This window comes from Nicotiana attenuata, unplaced genomic scaffold (genome assembly GCF_001879085.1).
Source record: "Nicotiana attenuata strain UT unplaced genomic scaffold, NIATTr2, whole genome shotgun sequence".
Lineage (NCBI taxonomy): Eukaryota > Viridiplantae > Streptophyta > Magnoliopsida > Solanales > Solanaceae > Nicotiana > Nicotiana attenuata.
In genome coordinates, this window is record NW_017671102.1 from 254,761 (window position 1) to 275,875 (window position 21,115).

The window sequence follows — 21,115 nt, forward strand, 5'->3', positions numbered from 1 at the left end:
CAATTCTCTTTTTGACTTGCATTAAATGATAATTAAGTGTGATAAAATGGAATTTCCCAACGCTCCATATGATGATTCAAACATATCTGAAGGAAGTAAAATAGGAGGGAAAATGGATAAAAGGAATCAAATTGAGGGAGAAGTTAAAGAATACAAATCCAAGAACCTTGATGCTGAGAGAAGGAGGCGTCAAAAACTTAGTGAAAGGCTTCTTGAATTGCGCTCTTTGGTCCCAAACATTACAAATGCAATGAATCAAAACCCTTTATTTTAATATACAAATCCTAGTGACATTTTTCTAAAGAATGTATCTAAACCATTTTCTAAAATCTTAAATTCTTTTTTGATTTCAGATGACAAAAGAAACCATAATTACTGATGCCATCACTTACATTAGGGAACTACAGACAAATGTGAACAACCTAAGTGAGCAGCTTCTAGAAATGGAGGCAACTCATGGAGAGGAATTGGAGACAAAAAGTGAAGAGAACATTGATACTGCCGAGGAGATGGCTAACTGGGGCATAGAGGTAGGTAAATTTATGTATAAACCAAAGTTACAATCTTTAATTCTTCAATTACTAAAATTTAATTTCCTAATCTACTACTACTAGACATTTAAACAAATTATTTTTTCCTAAAATAGCCTGAAGTTCAAGTGGCTCACATTGGTACAAGTAAACTTTGGATAAAGATAGTCTGCCAGAAGAAAAGAGGTGGATTTACTAAACTGATGGAGGCAATGAATATTCTTGGATTTGATCTCAATGACACCAGTGTCACTGCCTCTAAAGGAGTTTTTCTTGTTACTTCATCTGTGGAGGTAGGCAAACATATTATATTGTTAAAAAAGTAAGATTTTTAGTGTAGCAATTTCCAACCATTACATGAGGATATATCAAGATTTTGTAATAGCACAGATAAGATATCTTGCTTACCATTTTGTACTCTGTGTCCTGCAATATAAGAACATGAACAATTTGTTTATCTTTCTATGTATTTCAGGTGGTTCGCGGGGGACTAATTGATGCTCATCAAATCAGAGAGATATTGCTGGAAATCATCCGCGGCATATAGAGAAACTAGCAGCAGCATGAGTCCCTAATTATTCTAGTAATATTAGTCTCATTTTAGTGCTCTTTTACCATATATTCTAACAGGAATTAGATTTTTTGGAGAAATGCCAGAGTACCTTTAACTTTTGGTTATGAATGTCAAAAGGATTTAATCATGTTTTCCATCATTAAAAGATGAAAATCCTTTGTATCCAAATTGTCTGAAAAGAGCTTGTGTGAATTCCTTTTTTTTACACCTTCTTCCAAATATTTCTGAAGCAACATATCATATATTTCTAATCACTTTCTCCTATCTAAAGTCTATAGCTTTTCATGCAGTCAAGTTTGACTTAATTCATCTTTGAATATAATATGCTTTAACACCCCAAACTTTAGACAGAGTCCCACATCGTCAAAACACAAGAGGGATGCTGGGTATATAAGTTAACAAGCCTTAAACCTTAGTGATGCGTTTTAAACCTGCCTAAGTCTAGAGCGGACAATATCACTAGCGGGCTGGGTTGTTAGAGCTTTTGACTTGAATCTTCAATGGTGGGATCCAGACTCCACACTTTTTGGCTTCTAGATATGAAAATATGTTTACTAATTTTGGTCACTTCCAGCTCAAGAAACAGGTTAAATAAGACCAGTGAAGTATGCTCTGGGTTGGAATAAAATATTGAACGAACACCAATATTAGACGTGTGAAGAGTAGAGAAGACTGTTGTTTCACTGTCTGTCTTATCTTCTTCTCTATTCCCGTCCTAAAAAAACTGTGAAAAATAAACCTGCCCTTGTTAAAACTATCTCCAAACAGGTCAAGAATCCAACAAAGAACACTAGGAAAACCAAATTGGACGTCAAATTTTCAAAATTTATGACCATGGAAAGTGTACCTACCCTTGTAATAATATTAACACGAAAAAGACTCAACCAAGTCTGTCTTCCTCTATTAATAGGATTCAAGGCTTGCACAACTAGGACTTAGCAAAACTCTTCTACGTCCGAGCTTCATATTTCCTATGGCTAGGCTCAGGTTTCTCCACATTTGCCTAGTTTTAGCTCAGTTAGTCTTGCTTATGCAAAATGCTTACGCGCTTAGTAGATTAGAGGCCTTGATATTAGTCCCAACACCTGCGCCATTTGAAGGAGGAACAGGCAGAGGAAAAGGTGATCAGACTCCGGCAATCATACATATAAGGACTCATCACTCTTTTGATAAGTCCATGGCTGGTGGAGACTTGATCCTTGGAGGCTTTGCCATTGCCCTTATTGCTTCCATTTTTTGTTATATTCGAGTCACACGAAGAAGAACTGAACATAGTCAGGGCTGAGACATACCATTCTGATTTTGTTACTCCTTTTGGTTTCCAATTCAGATATTTACAGGGTTCAATGTTAAGTTACTCACATATATGACAAGCTTTTGCTCATTTTAGATGGCTAAGTAATCTAATTACATATATCTAGCTAATAGAGTAGTATTTAAGTTTGGTAAAACTGTTGAAGATATTCTAAAAAGGGTTATATTTGTCTATGACCAAATATTTTCATTTTTCCATCAGGGCACATGCCTAAGCCCAAGTGGCAACATGAGGGGGACCTACGGCTCTCGTGAATTATACTTCCTACTCGTATATATATGGAACAAATTTAGTTTTATGACTTTGATGCAATAAATACATAAGTGACTATATATTAAATTTAACCCGAATTTTTCATTTTGAGGAATGAAAAAAATAACAAAACAAAAAGAGTCTTTGATCCGCGAAGGATTCATCTCAAAAAGACATTTTACATAAAATCCAAGACTTCAATATTGGAAATTGTAGATACATAAGATCCAAATTGAAGTTCAATAATGCAAATAAACAAAGCAAACGACTCTTAACCAGCAAAGCTTCAGCTCTAGACAAAGTCATTTTAGACAAGATCCAAAACTACAATAATGTAAATTGTATATTTGTAGATATAGAGGACAAACATAGGAAGATGAAAAAAGATTGCACAACAAACTTGACACCATTCTAACCACCTATATCATTTTCACGAATCAATAGCATAAACCTGATTTAGGAGGATCTTTCTCTTTTTTCTTCAAGAAGCTTAATAATCAACTTGAAATCCATCATGATAATTACAATCTTCCTTAACAATTTTTCTTATTCAATCAAAATTAATAATCTGACCAAACCTGTGGACCCAAGGCTAGTAGCTGGTCAGCAAAAAGTTTAGTATAAAGTCTAATATTGATACTATTAACACATGGATCTACAGGCCACCCTGGTCTTTTCAAGCTTAAAGATTACAAATTATTTCTGTGGCCCACATTGCCCCTCATAATTGATATAATAGGTCATGCAATTACAGGAATGCAAATAAACCTTTTCATGCATATTGCTGCAGAAATGGATACAAATTAAATTGGTGCTACATATTTTCTTTCATTTCTTCCAAAGCATTAGTGTGACCCTCCTAGCTACAAGTTATATAATGTCTAACTCACGGGTAATTCGACCTGTAAAACTCTAGCTATATATGCACAATAACCATGAGTTACCACATAATTAACATGCAATTCTATCTTTGACTATAGCTTGGACTATGCATCAATTTAGTCACTCCTTTTTTTTTTTACTATGAGACTTCTTACTGGAGAGTCAAAGAAGGGTCTCCTTGATCACAATTTTTTTGAAACTGTATTATATTTTTAATTATTTATTGTGATTTATAGTACTATTATATAGTTTTTATATATGTAAAATTTATTTAACAAAGACATGAAAAATTTATATCGGAATTTACACAGAAAATTTGTTTAAGCGAGCTTAATTCTGTCATATACACTGGAACGGAAGGAGAATATCTGTAACATGATCAATGACTGATTCAGAATTCTAAACCAAGGTATGTTTAGGATTCGGAATTATAAGATACTATACCCGGTACTTTTTGGGTTAGTGCGAATTTATAATACAAATATATTGTTTTCGGATTTTTCAACCATATATGCATACAGTTGGAGTATAATGCGATTGGCTGACGTACCCCCTCCGGCCGCCGAAAGCTATATCCGCCCCTGTCACATGTGTTATTTTATATTTGACTATGACCAAATTTAATTGAAGTCTGGTCATTCTCGAAATTAACTGTCATAAATGTCATTACCTTGATTATTCCTGTTATATTTGTCTTCATTTTGAGTCAGAGTAGGCCAAGATTTAATGGTTGTAGCAGCCAAAGCAGATAATAATGATTTGAATAGGAAGTTACTCCTATTATTTTAGGACAGAAGAAAAAATAGAAGTACACCATAGATGCTCACACGATATATTTCTGCTTTGGGTATTTCATGACTCATGATATATCAATTTCAACAGGCAAGGATTATTTAAAAGAAGATTTCAAAATTTTCTCAGTTTCTTTCCAAAACTTTATACTGTTAGTTTCCACTTTATACAACCCTACAAGCACCTAAATGAGAACCTCAATGCACTTTTTCTTTATCAAGCTTCAAGTCTTCAACCATCCTCAAATTGAGACAAAGCCAAAGCCAAAATTTAAAAACAGAACCAAAATTGGAAATATATCAGATTCCACTGACTGCAAGATCTTTATATCTTTCAATCTGAAATCCAGCCTCTTTCCTTCCTTCCTTCTTCATTAACACACCTGCATTTCCTGCAATGAAATTTAAGCTTAGATGTTAGAAAGAACACATATTTTCCATCTTCTATTAGGTTCAGAACAAACAAATTTCAGATCCAATTATACTAGTACCACTCCAGAGGCGGATGTTGTGTAGTTCCGAGGGATTCAACTGAACTCACTATTTTTTTCATGGAACATATATATAAATGCAGTGAATTCAGTGGTGGTAACATAAACATTAAACTCGCCAAATTTAAATTCTGGATGCTCCAGCCACTTCTATAACCAAACATAATAAAAGGTGTTGACCGATAAAAATTGAGATGACAAACTAGTCAAGAATATGAATCTTTACCAAGTTATATAAAGAATTAAGAAAGAGGTTACCTTGAGGACTGCAAATAGGGGGCTCTTCAAAGAGGGAAAGAGACATCTGTTTATGAGCCAAACCAATGTCAAACAAGATCAAACCAGAAGAAGGATCATAAACTATGATGTCTTTCACTGGCAACCAAAGAAACAGCTCTTCTTGAGAAAGACCTTCCACTCCAATTAATCCACCATAGCTAAGGTTAGCTCTCACAACACTGTCAAAGAACACCCTTGTCTCAAATTTTGCAACACATGGACTGTCCAAGTAGACTTGAAGATGACCATGTTGATCAAGATCATATGATTTTACAGCATTCTTTGGGAATAGCCCAGCTGGGAGGCCCTTGCTTCTGAGAAGATCATGGATTGAAGCTGAGGAAATGGTGAAAGAGAAGAGAAAGATGGATAGAAAAAGTGTATATATCTTGAGGAGGCTGTGGAAGTTGGCCATGGATTAGCTAGTGGTGTAAAAATGGTTCAAAGGGAGGAAGAAAAAAGGGTCGATTTTAACAAGGTTTATGGTGTGAGAAGGTGGGCCATATCCTCAATTATGTCTGACTAATTTACCATATTGCCCTTTTTAATAATTCAAGATTTTGTCCTTACAAATGTGGTGTTTTATTTTATAAAAGAATTTAACTCAATCATTTCCCAAAGTACCTTGTTCATCACTATGCTTTGGGCATTCGTTAGCAACATATACTTACTAGGATAAATTGAACTTCAAGGTGCTTAGTCTATACTTTTTTTTTATTGCATTGATAAATAGACAACTAAGATTCATTATCAATGTTTTCGTAACAATGCATATATTCATAAATAGACAATTGAGTGCTATTTTACGTATTGCAATAGTCTAATATAAAAACAAAGAATTCCTCGTCAACCAGTTTAAGCAAGTAAAAAGTTAATGAACCAGTATAATAAGATCTCAGTTTTATCTAAAAAAGAGGTTCAATAAATCTCTTGACTTGTGCATACCATTTTTGTGATAATTTTCTGTCCACCATTTTAATATTCTTCAGCTTTCACAAGAGTCATGTATTCGAGGGAAAAGAATATAAGTATGAAGCACTAAATCAGAATTCACAATCTTCTGAGGTTGCGGCTATGGTCAATTTGGTCAATAACTCAAGTGGGGTAACCATTTAATTAGTGAAAAGGGAAAACAAAAATGAGATGGGGCCATGACAAGAGGGCATAATAAGAGAAATGTATATATGGGTAGGGACATGAAAAGGGCAGAAAAGGTAACATAATAAAATAAGAAGTATAGGAGACACCAGACAATTGTCTTAGGGTTAAAGGTTAGTAATGCATAGTGTGATAGCCAATCATGCCAGAAAGAAGCAGTTGCAGCTGCCACTGGCACAAGTAGAAATGCACAAATTAGAACTTAGATGTTATTTTCATCAAAATCTCTTTTGACGGAAACTACGAGGTTCCACCTACTTTGAATCTTTCTCCTCATTTATTCTCTCTAAAGTTTCATTTCATATTTGATGTATTAAAAATGAAAGAAAACTAAATCCATATTGAAGTTGATTCGCTCGAAAAATGTTCAAATTTCACGGTGAATCAACCTTACATGACTAATTACATGTTGTTTGTGTAAAAGTTATGTAAATTATCTGTCTAGATTTGCATATTTAATGACATCATATTTGTAAATTATCAAATTATTATTGGCAATTACTTATAACAAAAAAATTAAATAGAAGATAAATTCATAGACGGTCAAGGTCGTAAGAATGCGTTTCCCTCCCTCCCCCCCCCCGTTTTTGGGTCGGGGGGTGGGTTGGGTGGGGAGGGGGTATTAAGGGGTGAAATGTTTTTGCCACAAAGTGCCCAAAATCGCGGGCATTAAGACAAAGCATGGGACGGAGAAAAAATGCCATGGTATAAAAAATAGCTTTTTCAAGGGGCTGGTAATCTTAATTAACAAAAGATATGATTCGTAATGATATTCTAGGCAACCACTTTCTTTCTCTTTATGACTTTTTATGCCCCGCCGAATTATTTTTCGTGCATGTAGTGATTGGAATGTCTTGTGCTTGTCTTAAACCTGACTTTGCTTTCCACTCATTCCATTCTTTATTAATTAAAAATATAATTAGCAATTCTTAATGTTTCATCCTTGTGACATTGCTCTAACTTTTCCAAACCTCTAAACTTGTTATACAATATATTTATGTTCACCATGGTTTTATTTAGAACCTTATAAGTCTCTTCGTCTCCAATAAGGTTGTCGAAGAGCTTAATATTGAATCATGACAAATATGTCCAGTTTTATTAAATCAATGAATGTGTGAAGAAAAAGAAGGCTTGGTGAATTATTATTGTTCATTTATTTTTTCCGGAGATAACCACTGCTTCGTAGTACAAATTAGTTATTCCATCAAATTTCCCTTATAATCTTTTTCCTAAGAACGTTAAGTGGTAGTATAATCAGCAAACGATGCTATTATTAAAGGAAGACAAAGAGGACATGTCAAAGAAAATGCAACAGCTTGTCAAAGAAAATAAATAAAAAAAGAAAGTTTAACAGCTCTTGAGTTTGAAAGAAGAGAAAGCTTGATCATTGCATTTTCAGGTAAATCATTAGATTTTCTTTTAATCTGTAGCAGGGCAATAAATAATACTCCAGTAATTCTTTTATGCCAACTTTGTCTTGGGAGAAATAATTAGGTAGGGCATGGCGTATCTTATCTTACCGAGGACATAATTTTTTATAGGAGGGTGTGATGGTTGGGGATTAAGGTAGAAGGTTAATACATAGGCGTGTGTGAGACCTTTTCATGCCGGTTATATTAATATTAGTCTTGTATGTTTTATCTTCTTATCCGCAAATCTCTTTTACTATATGTTGGCTCGTTTGCTTCGGTTATTCTGTCTCAGTATCATCTTATCACATACTTACTTGTTTACCTTGAAAAATATGAGTAATAATTAAAGATGATTTGTGGTTTTAAAGATATGTGATTTATTCCAATACTAGTGAATTTACAAGTAATTTTAGGTTTAAGTAAGAAGAATTGATGAACCAAACCAATGTAGTTAAAGCAATGGGGACCTCGAGTTCGGTTATCTCGGGGGCCTCGAGGTGAGCTAAGAGTGAGCAAAGTATGAAACAATAAAGCTGAAGATGTGATTATGGAGCACAACAAACGAGAAAAATAGAGTAGAATATTCTATTGCAGTGAATCAGATGATTTAGTACAAAGATTGGGGTCCCCTTAATATAGAAGGGGAAAACCCTAATATGGTATATTTCCAATTATGACAAAGAATTCTATTGGTATGGCTATATAACAACATAGTACGGACTCGTACCATTTCCAAATGTGGGTACCTGAATTCAGCATCTCTTGGGGTCCGACTCACATAATAGACAGGAAATTGCGTACCTTGCTCTTCTCGAACCAGCACGCCACTTACCGCCACCTCGGACACGGCTAAATACAAGTAGAGTGTTTTATCCTCCTTCGGAGTATGGGGCTAGAGAGATACCGTCTTAACTCTTCCAAGGCTTGTTGGCACTCCAGAGTCCATGCGAAGTTGTTCTTCTTCTTGAGTAAGGAAAAGAAATGATGGCTCCAATCTGATGACCTCGAGATAAATCGGCATAGGGCAGCTATTCGCCCGGTATTCACTATGGTGATTTCCTCGATGGCTTTGATTTTGTCGGGGTTGATCTCGATACCCCTGTTCGACACCATGAAGCCTAATAACTTGCCCGAGCCGAATCCAAAAACGCATTTCTCGGGGTTGAGCTTCATGTTGTACTTTCTCAGGATATCGAACGTCACCAGCAAATGGGTCAAATGGTCCTCTGCATGCAGGGACTTAACTAGCATGTCATCAATATAAACTTCCATGGATTTGCCTATCTAATGTTCGAACATCTTATTAACTAGGCGTTGATATGTGGCTCCTGCATTTTTTAGCCCGAAGGGCATTACATTATAACAATGCATACCATACTTCGTGATGAACGAAGTCTTTTCTTGGTCCTCTAGGTTCATTTGAATTTGGTTGTACCCGGAGTAGGCATCAAGAAAAGTAAGGATCTCGTGGCCGGCCATAGCATCGGTCAAACGATCAATGTTGGGCAATGGGAAGGAATCTATAGGGCATGTCTTACTCAAGTCTTTGTAGTCTACACACATTCTAAGTTTATTCCCCTTTTTAGGGACTACCACTACGTTTGCTAGCCATTCGGGATATTTTACTTCCCTATCTTGAGAAGTTTGGTTACCTCCTCTTTGACGAATGCATGCTTTACCTCGGACTAAGGTCTCCTCTTTTGCTTTACTGGTTTAAATCTGGGATCAATACTTAGTCAATGCGTAGTTATCTCCGGTGGGATCACTATCATATCTAAGTGGGACCAGGCGAAGCAATCAATGTTATTGATAAGAAATTGAATGAGTTTTTTCCTGAGTTCGGGGATTAACCCCGTCCCCAAGTATACCTTTCGTTCTGGAAGATACTCGATCAATACGGCCTGCTCGAGTTCTTCGACAGTGGACTTCTTCGCATCCGATTCCTCAGGGGCAATGAAGGCTCGGGGGGTGAGGAAATCTTCTTCTTTGTCCTCGATCACCTATCCCTCGGGCTCAACCGAGGGTATGGTTTGTGATTGCTATTTGGCCACCTGTTTGTCCTTTGACTTTTCTGATGCGGATGGTGTCGATACCGGTATCAAGTCGTGTACTGCAAACATCTCCTTAGCTGCATGATGTTCTCCATATGCTGTTTTCACGCCATCCTTTGTTGGGAACTTCATCATTTGATAAAGGGTCGATGGTACCGCCCTCATGCTATGGATCCACGACCTTCCAAAAAAAGCATTATACCTCATGTCACCTTCGATAACATGGAATTTGGTATCTTGTATGGTTTCGGCCACGTTGATTGGGAGGATGATTTCCCCCTTTGTCGTTTCGCTTGGCATGTTGAAGCCATTCAAGACTCGAGATGCTGGTATGATTTGACCAAGCAACCCGAGCTGCTCTACGACCCTTGACCTAATTATATTTGCCGAACTACCTGGATCCACGAGAACATGTTTAACTTGAACTTTATTTAAAAGGATAGAAATTACCAGAGCATCGTTGTGAGGCTGAGATAAGGCTTCGATGTCTTCTTCGCTGAATGTGGGGGTGTCCTCGGGCAAGTAGTCCCGAGTCCATTTCTCCTTTGTGATGGATACTTTGGTACATTTGAATATCGGTTCTTGTGGGACGTCGACTCTACCGATGATCATGTGAATGACATGTTGAGGTTCTTCAGATTCATTCTTCCTATTTGCATCACTTTCTCGGAAATGGTTCTTGGCCCGGTCGCTGAGAAATTCATGAAGATGCCCCTCGTTAAACAACCGGGCTACCTCCTCCCTAAGCTGCCTGCAATCCTCGGTCCGATGCCCATGAGTACCATGATATTTGCACATCAAGTTGGGGTTCCTCTGGGAAGGATCAGTCTGTATAGGCTTGGGCCATCTGGTATCTCCAATTTTGCCAATGGCTGAGACGATACCCGAAGCATCGACACTGAAGTTGTACTCTTATAATCGGGGCACCTCTGCCGGTCCCGAGTGCCTATCAAACCCGATTTTGCTCATGAGTCCCCGGGAACTTTGACCTCGATCTGCTCTTCGATCATTCCGAGGTATGTTACGCCTTGGAATGATCCTTCGATCTTCGACGTATGGCTGATATCTTTCCTTGTTCGACCTTGACCCCCTGTATGTGTTTCCTGGCTCCTTTGTTAGTAACCTGCTTGGGTAAACTGAGCCCGAGGGGGCTCCCAACTGGTCATCCTCGACCCTAATTTTTGACTGGTATCTGTTATGCACATCCGCCTAAGTCACGGCGGGATATTCGATCAAGTTCTGCTTCAGCTGCTTCGAAGCTATCGAACTTCGTTCATTTAGCCCCTGTGTGAAGGCTTGTACGGCCCAGTCATCGAAGACTGGTCGTAACCCTATTCGTTCTGACTGGAAGCGGGATACAAACTCCCTCGGCATCTCGTTCTCCTTTTGCTTTATCTGGAATACATCGGACTTCCTTGTTGCGACTTTTATGGCACCAGCATATGCCTTTATAAATGAATCTGTCGACATGGCAAACGAATAAAGTTCGGGGGTAAGTTATGGTACCAAATCATGGCGCCCTTAGACAAGGTTTCTCCAAACTTCTTTAGCAAAACTGACTCAATCTCATCGTCTTTCAAATCATTTCCTTTTATGCCACAAGCATATGTGGTGATATGCTCGTTGGGATCAGTGCTCCCGTTGTATTTTGGGATATCTGGCATCCGAAACTTCTTCAAGATGGGCTTCGGAGCCGCACTTTCTGGGAATGGTTTCTGCACGAACTTCTTTGAGTCTAGTCCTTTCAAAATCGGAGGTGCTCCCGGTATCTGGTCGACCCTTGAGTTGTATGTCTCCACCTTTTTGTCATTTTCTTCAATTTTCTTTTCTCCAGACTCGATCCTCTTGGCTAGTTCTTCGATCATTTTCACAATCGCGGGGTCCGTCCCCGAGCCACTTTCATCGGGCCTCTCCGGTGTTAGTTCAGCACGCCAAGTGTTCACTAGTTCGGTTGTGCTTGGAGTCTTATTCTGACTCTGAAGTTGAGCGATGGCGACTTGCTGAGCTTGCAGCATCTCGAGTATCACTTGGAGGCTGACTCCCCCTTCTTCCATTCCTGGTGTTCCTTGGTCCCCTGGCCGGGCTTCCCTAAGTACATTCCTTATGGGGTCTGTGCCCGAATCCGTGTTTAGAGCGTTATGCGAACTGATATCAACTGGCTCTATATTTGGTACTCCTCAGGGTTTATGGGTGGTACACCGACCCCTATACCGCTGTTTTCTCCGAGTCCCTCACTGTCATGAGCAGGTGCGTTTGCTAAGCTAGACATATCTTAGCCTGAAATCAAAGAATCTTTGACAAGAAAAAGTGTGAAGAATAACGTGTGTTATCAGAAAACTAGCACTAAAATAATCATTATTATCTTTAGCCCCACGGTGGGCGCCAAACTGTTTACCTCGAAAAATCTGAGTAATAATTAAAGATGATTTGTGGTTTTAAAGATATGTGATTTATTCCAATACTAGTGAATCTACAAGTAATTTTAGGTTAGTAAGAAGAATTGATGAACCAAATCAATGTACTTAGAGCAATGGGGACCTCGAGTTTGATTATCTCAGGGGCCTCGAGGTGAGCTAAGAGTGAGCAAAGTATGAAACGATAAAGTAAAACAGTAAAGCTGAAGATGTGATTATGGAGCACAGCAAACGAGAAAAACAGAGTAGAATATTCTATTGCAGTGAATCAGATGATTTTTACAAAGATTGGGGTCCCCTTTATATAGAAGGGGAAAACCCTAATATGGTACATTTCCAATTATGACAAAGAATTCTATTGGTATAGCTATATAACAACCTAGTACGGACTTGTACCATTTCGTACAAATCTTATCCCTTAATTTATACCCTGATCCACATGTCCTTGAGAAATTCCCGCTCTTTCTTGAGTGTCATCGAAAATGTACTTCCCTCGAGGCAGATCATGGCGGGTCTTCGATTTGCTCCCCCGAGGTATGCAATTTCCAGTCAGATCTGGTCTTTACTTCGTGCTACCCCGAACTCGAGCCCGGGGTTCCATTCAGACCTCGAAATCGAGCTCTCCGATTTCGGCCGTATACATTATTGTTGTTACTACTTGTTATTTTTGCTTCTTTTTCATTTTTTCTTGAGTCGGGGTCTATCGGAAACAACCTCTCAAGCTTCACAAGGTAGGGATAAAGTCTGTTCACGCTCTATCCTCCCCAGATCCTACTATGTGGGATCACACTGAATTTGTTGTTGTTGCTTCTATGCCAATTTTATTTGCCTAGATGGCTAGATTTTTTTTTTATAAAAAAAAATTGCTAACCTACACATAGGTCCACCAAAGTGGAATTGTGTGAAGCTCGTGTGAGCTTATGAGCTCCAGCTCTCAACCACAAGATTTAAACTACTATTATATGTTTTTGCTTTTTATTTGTCCTGCTAATGTCTCATAATTAGTTAATCTCATGTCTGCTTAGAGGTTTCACCTAAGGAATATCTCCTTTTAGTTAAACGTACCTTATATCTAGATAAATAAAATTGAACCAAGATAACAGACTAAAAGAGTAACTAAATTGTATGGGGTCGAATTTGACCAACTACGTTCTTCAAGACAGCACGATCGACCAAGTGTGCGTAAGCCCGGTTAGAAGAGCGACCTATGAGCAACAAGAGGGACGACTCCACGATCACGCCGGCCGCTCCACAATATGTACTTTATTCTTTGCCTTTTTGTATTCGAGTAAGGATCCTCTATTATATAAAGAGGATCTAAGCCTTGTAAAAAGGGGATTCGGATTATTGAAAATACAATCTCTCTCTTCTCTCTCTCTAACATTGTCTCTCTTATCTAAGAGAAGTTTATCATTTTCTCTCATCAACTTTGTTTATCTCATTGTTATCTGATTCTATATTCAAGATCATCCTAGAGTTTATTATCTTCCACTACGATTTACCCCTTCATCTACATTGATTGAATTGCTTAAAAAGTATTAATCCACTTTTGAGTCAAACAAAAATGATAATAACAGCATAACAAAATAAATAAATAAATAAATAAACTACAGAGACTAGATTACAGCAAGATTCACACAAGAAAGCAATTTGTAAAATATCTTATTATTTGGAGAGAGAATGGAATTTTTCTTATCCTGTGGGCTTAAATACCAGCCTCTGTTTGATACAGGGTTAGAACACTTGACCTTACACATACGTGCTGCATTATTAGCCCTGAACAAATGCTCTGGGGGCGAGGAAAAAGGAAATTACTGGATACTTTGTTTTTGTAAACTGGCCCTTGAGTCACATTAACTTCAGCCTTATGTTTCAAACAGCACAGAACTGTCAAAGGAACCAGTACAAAATTGTAAATTAAGTATGACCATTTACTAGAGTTATTCTTGAACAAATTGGATAAGGTATTTCTCAACAATCACTCATAAAATAAGGTTGTTGCTGATAGTAGTAATTTTGATTGCTATAAGCTGAATTCCCATATCTTTCATCTCTTCCATTACCACCATATCCAAAGGGATTCCCAAAAAGATAATCTGCAGTACTTTGCCATTGTTCATTACTGCTATCTTCAGCACTGTTTATATAGTTCAAGTTTCTTCTTTGGTTTTGTTTGGCTAAGCAGGGCCAGTAACCAAATAGGCTTTCACATAAATCCATAGATTCCAAGCCTGAACCATAAGGAATTTGCTGCAATTGCCTCCCATAATCATATCCATATTCCTCTATAGTTCCATTTCCAGCAACAAAATCTTGATCTTGTTGAAGAGGTACTATAGGGTTTTCAAGAATATCATCCCCAAGAATGGGTTTTTCTTTGACACCAGATACGGACTTTGGCTCATCTTTCTCTTTGCTTTGATCCTGAGGTTCTTCTAGCTGATTGGCGTGGCTTACATAGGGTGAAGGAATTGATCCATAGTCGAAAGACTCGGACCCATTAAGTCCATTAGATTTAGGAACGGAACGAGGATAACAAATTTCATTGGAGGGGCTAAGGGGTTTGCCATAGGTTTGAGCCATGTTATAGCCACCACCATAAGGGGTTGGATCATATTCTTTAAAAAGAGTGTCATCATGTTCTTTAGCTGAATTAGAGATTACGTATGGCGTCTCCAAAGAATTAGCAGCCTTTTCATATTGGATAAGTTGTGGCTCAGTAGAATTATGCACAGAGTAACTTAACTGTGGATGCATTTGAGTAGTGTAGTAGTAATTGTAATTAGTACTCTGTTCAATTTGCTCTGAGGTGCTATATCCATAGGAAGAATATGATATTGAAGACTGAATTGGAAAAGCATTATAATCATAAGGGACACTGAAATAAGGAGTCAAGTGGCACTCACCAGCATCACCATTGTAGCCATAGAAAGCCATCTATTGGACCCTTCAAATTTCTGAGAACAATTGCTAGGGAGACTGCAAATTTTGATAGTTTTATCTGCTTCGTATTTGATCAATATGCATATTATTAAGGTAATATAATTTCAGCCATATCACATATGCTAAATGGATACTGATAGAGAAAGGAAGAACATGGGCACTGGATAATGGTTGGTTGGGATGATGCTATAATAATGCAAGCAGATAAGAATATAGAAAAAGGAAGTGTGTGACTGTTTTGCACTTGTAGCCTGTTTGGTCAAGCCACTTTTGGCCAAAAATTGAGGTGTTTGGTCAAGCTTTTGGAAGGGAAAAAAGTACTTTTGAGGAGAAGCAGAAGCAGTTTTGGAGAAGCAGAAAAAAGTAGTTTCTCTCCAAAAGCACTTTTTTGAGAAGCACTTTTGAAAAAAATACACTTAGAAGCAGTTTTTTAAAGCTTGACCAAACACTAATTGCTGCTCAGAAGTGCTTTTCAAACTAATTAGCCAAACACAAACTGCTTCTCACCAAAAGTACTTTTTAGAAAAGCACTTTTAAAAAAAAGCACTTCTCAAAATAAGCTGATTTTTGCAGCTTGGCCAAACGGGCTATTAGTCTATGAACAAAGACAAGCACGTCAAATTCACATGATTGATACTGGACTAATATTTAGTGCCCACGAAAGTGGGTGAAAGGGAGAGGGTGTTTGGCTAAGCTTATAAGCCGGTCAAATTAATTTATAAGCACTTTTCCGCTTATCTACGCGTTTGGTAAAGTTAAAAGTGCTTATAAGTCAAAAATAAGCCAAAAGCCATAAACTGGTCATCCCCAGCTTATGAATTTTTAGCTTATAAGCAGTTTAAGTTTGACCAAGATTTTTACTATTCCCCTCCCCCCCCCCCCCCCCTTCAAGTTTGCAATTCTCATTGACTATATAAGATAAGCAAATTCTCTATTCCTTTGTATTTTTGTATCTATGTGATCGTGTATTAATCTTTGAATTGTATGTAATAAATGAGGACATATCAAAACTTTGGTGTATTGCTTTTTTAAGTGTTGTGGTGACGAAGACAGTGTTTGTTTCTCTTCAATATTTTGTCCTATTTAGGTTTATTTTTTATTGAGAAAATTTTGTCAATTTATTAATTATTACTATAACTTATTGTTATATGCTTATCATAAAATAAATTATATTTATCATAAACATTATCTTATCTAAGCACAGTTGTATTTAAAATAAAATGACAAATAGGATATTTTATATTTGAATCGATCTGGAATCTAAAATTTTAAAGAAATTACGCTCTTATAAGTGTAAACAGTTCTAAGGTTATTTAAGTCATTTTAACAGAAAAAGAGCTTATCAGCACTTTTTAATTAAATACTGCAGCAACTTATTATCAATTTCAGCACTTATATCCAAACATGTAACTGTTTATTTATTAAATCAGTTTCAGCACTATATCAGCCACTTCAAATCAGCTAATCCAAGCGGCCTCATAGTCCTTGAGGGAAAATAATAGGACAGTTTAAGATATATATGTTGATAGTGTAAAGATTTTTAACAGTATCAAGTGTAATTCGACCTGCTATTGCAAGTTATTTACTCTTACTTTTCAGGTTGTACGATCATGCTTGTTTTAAACAGTTACCTATTTGTTACATGTAACTTAACATAATGGTGTAACAATTTATATTTTTATAAAGCATAATGGTGTAACAAAATTATATATTGTCAAAGAAAAAATTTGAACTTCTAAGAAATTCATGTACTGAGGATGTTCAGTAAATTTCGAACTACTCAGCTCGGTGGTATGCAACAGTTGAGACATTTCTGCAGTGGAAGGCATGGGTGGACCTTATGAAATCTCAGTCATGGAAATAGACGGATCAAGACTCTATACAAACTCTCTTTTCCTGACAAGAATATATGTAACTAATTTAAGTATTTCATAAGAATATGCAGTCTTTTGCTAATTTTAGATATTTCAAAGAATTTTATAACGTATGAACACCTATATCACACATGTTCAACAGTGAATACGTCAAGACAAATGAGTCCACGGAATTTTATACGTCAAGATTAGAGTCCAAGTTCTAGTCACAGGCAAATAATTCTTTTGATCATCATTTGTCAATTTATCGGACTTCTAACTTATCTCATGTATTTCTCCGTATGTGAGTAGCATGTAATTGTCTTTTGATTTTATTAAATCAGAAATTATTTCATTTGATTTGTTATATCCCTAAAATTGTGTTCTCTTTTATGTACACTCCACGGATTTTTTTTTGAAAGGAAATCCCAACTGAAATTAGTATTCAGGTTTTCTGTTTTCAACTTGACCAGGTTTTATTACCATTTGAATCAAAAGAAAGCTCCACTACCTTATTCCTTTACCCCAGTACCAGGTTATTCCTAATTCCTCACCTCGTTAAGTTCCCCCAACAGGACATGCATAAGAAAATAGCAACAAACAAGTAATTTAGAAGGGGAATTCTGGAGAGACTGAAATTAAGTAGGGCACCCAAATTATAAGCTAGTTTGTGTTCAAAGCAACAAAAATGACTTGTTTTTAAAAAAGGTGTTGTTTGGGTCAACTTGCTCACTCAACTATATCACTGGATACCTGCTATCTCCTACCAGTATAAGTATCGAGTAATTCGGCCACCAGGCTTAGGCAGATAGGAAAACACCTAGCACTTCGTGTGTCTTCTAGGATTTAAAATCTGGTCTCCCGGGGATTATCATCCCACTTCATTGACCACTAGGCCACCTCCTTAGGTGCAGAAATGACATTTTCACTACTTTATCCCTCATGCGTCTAGGCAAGGTCTGATTTCGTCTGCTACGGGGTCATACTGCATTCACAAAGGCTGTGCGAGGCAATTAGTTCAACAGATGTAGGTCTAACCTTCAGCCTATCTGTTCCCTTCTGTATCATATTTTTACAACAAATATTGCACAGAAATGCACATTATAAGTCACACACACACACAAGATTTATTGCACAACCATAGTAGTTCCATCACTGGAATTCTATCATCAGTCAGTTAACCATCAACACTCTAGACTTCAGTATCAAAGATGGAACTTCCTACAATGCACCTTATCTGGTCTACCTTCGAAGGGAAGTGCACTGGGTGTTATAGCGTTTGCAAAATCAGCTTATATTGACAGAAAAAGAGCTTTAAAGCCAGTCCATTCAACGCATAGGCTACACCAACCCTTGCACCATGCCCAAAATAATTTAGTGAACCAAGCAATTTAAGGGGGCAATTCAAAGGATTAACATTATGCTGCTACTTTTTATCATTCCTGTGAAACATTGTGCAGTTCACTAGTAAGTGACAATGCAAATAAACAGAATTTCCTAGGTTTCTGCTGCATTTCCTTCCAGTTAAGTTTCTTTTCTTCAGTATTTAAATTAAATGAATACTATTACTCATCACATTAAGAAACAAATTTCCTTTTAAGAAAGTGCATCTCCATTGTCATGCATAATCTAAATTGTAAGCGTAGCAAATGTCAAGATATGAACGAACAGAAAGCATAATGAGTCATCACATATACATTCGATCTTTGAACATAGAATAACCTGGTCAGAATCAAAGTTACATACCGACACAGCTTCCGCTCTCATTCTTGATAATGAAAGCTAGTCTAAAGGAAAGATAAAACAATAGGTGCAGTCGACCAAACTCCTAGACTAGCAGTGTATTCCCATCTAACCTTTTCGCACCAACTTATCTTTGTGAAAATGCCCACCAATACGAGGCTATGAATGATATATTGGCAACTTCCTAATGGCAATTCGACTCCAAAATCAGATAACAACCTGCAAGAAAGAATAGAAGAATAGCAACATAATGAACTTATTTCCCTCAACTAAATAAACATACTTCTGACAGAAAATATAAGTTCAGTACTTTCAGCGCCTGAGAAGGGATTATAAGCCCAAATGTATGTCAACCATAACAAATGGGATAAAACTGTGAGTTCTCTGTTATCTCTAGTGGGTGTCAAGAATTAAGACACTTAAAACGCACCCATTACGGTTTTAGGAGGAAGATTCAGGAGCTGCTTCTTGTTTAGTTCGTTCAGGAGGAGGACCATCTCTTCTTCTTACATATGCTTTACTCTTGCTTCTAGTCCGGTTATTCTGCTTGGGTTGGTAAGTAGGATACTGGCAAGGAATTATCTCTCCATTGATGTACTTATCTCCTGAAAGATGAAAACATATACAACATATCTCAACGTAGATCACCAGTGAAAGTGAACATAAACGAAGAAAACCTCTTCAGAAACTAACCTCCATAGTCCTTGTTCTTCACATCTATGTAAGAATCAGGCAGGACCCAAAGAACTCCAGGTAGACCTACAAAATGAATTTCCATACAGAAAAAGTCAACGCCAGAACACTGGAATTTCAGATTCTCATATGGTGAAATAAGAAAAGTTTGCTCTCACCCTTAAACTTTTCTGATGTTTCTTCCGATACAGTGCATTGAAACCCAGTGTAAGTGGTAGTACTAAAGGCATACATGTTCTTCTTTGCCTCTTCCATACTGATAACAATATTTTCATTAATAAGATAAAACAGGAGGAAAAAAAAACTATTGGTTTTTAATTATATTCTGCTACACCAAAAAAGTCATAAACCATTAGCAAATTTTCATCAGTCCAACTTTGCCAATATCCACGAGTCTGACACACTCTTAATCAACAAAACTTTTATAGGAGTAATCCAAACTTCCATATACCAAGTAAAGTTGATTTATTTATTAGCATAAGATTAATATTATACCTCATAATCAAGTTGCTACTTAAACCCCCACAAAAAAAGGGAAAAAAGAGCAGGCTTCAAGCGCTTAGCGTGGGCTATGTTTGCAGTCCAAAATTCGGACAATCTATGCTTAAAAGATATCAGCTTTGTTCACAATTTACTACTACTAAATATAAGTAATTTTCTGTAACTGACTTACCCTACAAGAACAGTACACAGAATATTACTAACTAATATCAAAGCTAAAAGCTTACACTGCACTACTCCAATAACTGATGCAAGTATTCAACAAATTTAGCCAAAAGGCCATTAACCCATTCAAACAAATTATTCAAAACTCAATAAAGACAATACAAATTAGAGATATTATCTGAATAGTAAAGGAGTTTTTTTAAAAAATTACCTGCCAAGAACAGTGGCAAGGGTGTTGAGATAAGTGTCAATCATCTGTTCTCTAGTGGGAGCAGGATCCTTAGGGAACTCCATGACAATAAGCCAATGGTTATAGTCACAGCCAGGTAACATAATAGTCTCCCTTTCCTCACCGCTACTGCTCCTCTTAGAAGAGTATTCCCCATCAGAAATGGCTCTTACAACTGGGAGTCTTGAAATTTTTCCGAGTGGAATTGAAGAGAGAGAGGTGCTGACAAAAGGGCAGGAGGAAAGCGAGAGGAGAAAAGTAGGGGTTTTAGGGAGGTTTTGGAATTGAGAGTTAGGGTGTAGGGTTTTGGAGAAAGGAGGAATATTGAGAGATGCCATGGGAGTAGAGATAGGGGCACTCTCTGTGTTTGTGTTTGTGTTTGTGATAAGGAGGGGCTTGGATTTCAATACAAAATTGGAATTCAGAAAAAAATTCTCTTCTCAAAATATCTTTTCTTTGGAGGGTTCTTTTTTTTTTTTTTTTTTTTTTTTTTTTTTTTTTTTTTTACAGTTTGTTTGAATGGGTGTTAACCCTGTATCGTATTGTATTGTTATCCAAAAATAATTATTTATTTTGATTGATTCATTAAAATTGATTGTATTGACTTGTTAAATCCATTGTTCTGAAACAATAAAAAGTTCCATTTTTTGAAACAATTGAGTTGGTGTGGTGGGATTGTTTTCTATTTTTCTTTCCAAATATGCCTTAACTTATTACTCCATAATTTTATTTTACTCTTTAGCTTTTTTTATTTTAACTCCAAATCTCCAACCTATAACCTACTTTGTCTTAGTCCCTTCTCTTCCATAACTTCTACGGCTTCCAACTCCGATGTAAAA

At 36.9% G+C, this 21,115-nt stretch overlaps 4 protein-coding genes across 4 annotated transcripts; 1 reads left to right on the top strand and 3 right to left on the bottom strand.

The window, feature by feature from the left end:
* Positions 1-46: 46 nt before the first annotated feature.
* On the top strand, positions 47-651 carry LOC109205935 (transcription factor DYT1). Its single transcript, XM_019368705.1, has 3 exons — positions 47-229; positions 354-534; positions 647-651. The coding sequence occupies exons 1-3, from the start codon at positions 47-49 to the stop codon at positions 649-651; spliced, it is 369 nt and encodes a 122-aa protein (XP_019224250.1).
* A 3,707-nt stretch (positions 652-4,358) lies between these two features.
* Positions 4,359-5,575, bottom strand: LOC109205940. Its single transcript, XM_019368708.1, has 2 exons — positions 5,094-5,575; positions 4,359-4,736 (listed from the first exon to the last, which is right to left on the bottom strand). Exons 1-2 carry the CDS (start codon positions 5,527-5,529, stop codon positions 4,645-4,647), a joined length of 528 nt encoding a protein of 175 aa, XP_019224253.1. The 5' UTR covers positions 5,530-5,575; the 3' UTR covers positions 4,359-4,644.
* Positions 5,576-14,120: 8,545 nt separating this feature from the next.
* Positions 14,121-15,086, bottom strand: LOC109205936. The gene has a single exon (XM_019368706.1). The coding sequence runs from the start codon at positions 15,084-15,086 to the stop codon at positions 14,121-14,123; it is 966 nt and encodes a 321-aa protein (XP_019224251.1).
* A 3,517-nt stretch (positions 15,087-18,603) lies between these two features.
* Positions 18,604-20,692, bottom strand: LOC109205946 (DAG protein, chloroplastic). Its single transcript, XM_019368714.1, has 5 exons — positions 20,259-20,692; positions 19,540-19,637; positions 19,382-19,447; positions 19,119-19,293; positions 18,604-18,907 (listed from the first exon to the last, which is right to left on the bottom strand). Exons 1-4 carry the CDS (start codon positions 20,612-20,614, stop codon positions 19,130-19,132), a joined length of 684 nt encoding a protein of 227 aa, XP_019224259.1. The 5' UTR covers positions 20,615-20,692; the 3' UTR covers positions 18,604-18,907; positions 19,119-19,129.
* Between the last annotated feature and the right edge of the window lie 423 nt (positions 20,693-21,115).

What these genes read in the sequence shown, in the direction of transcription:
- LOC109205940 (XM_019368708.1), bottom strand. Translation starts at nt 5,529, where the DNA reads ATGGCCAACTTCCACAGCCTCCTCAAGATATATACACTTTTTCTATCC. An exon ending in CCCTATTTGCAGTCCTCAAG is followed by an intron (nt 4,737 to 5,093) that starts GTAACCTCTTTC and finishes ATTTCATTGCAG; the next exon opens with GAAATGCAGGTGTGTTAATG.
- LOC109205946 (XM_019368714.1), bottom strand. Translation starts at nt 20,614, where the DNA reads ATGGCATCTCTCAATATTCCTCCTTTCTCCAAAACCCTACACCCTAAC. An exon ending in CTTGCCACTGTTCTTGGCAG is followed by an intron (nt 19,638 to 20,258) that starts GTAATTTTTTAA and finishes TATTGTTATCAG; the next exon opens with TATGGAAGAGGCAAAGAAGA. An exon ending in GAAGAACAAGGACTATGGAG is followed by an intron (nt 19,294 to 19,381) that starts GTTAGTTTCTGA and finishes TTCATCTTTCAG; the next exon opens with GAGATAAGTACATCAATGGA.
- LOC109205935 (XM_019368705.1), top strand. Translation starts at nt 47, where the DNA reads ATGGAATTTCCCAACGCTCCATATGATGATTCAAACATATCTGAAGGA. An exon ending in TTCTTGAATTGCGCTCTTTG is followed by an intron (nt 230 to 353) that starts GTCCCAAACATT and finishes TTTTGATTTCAG; the next exon opens with ATGACAAAAGAAACCATAAT.
- LOC109205936 (XM_019368706.1), bottom strand. Translation starts at nt 15,086, where the DNA reads ATGGCTTTCTATGGCTACAATGGTGATGCTGGTGAGTGCCACTTGACT.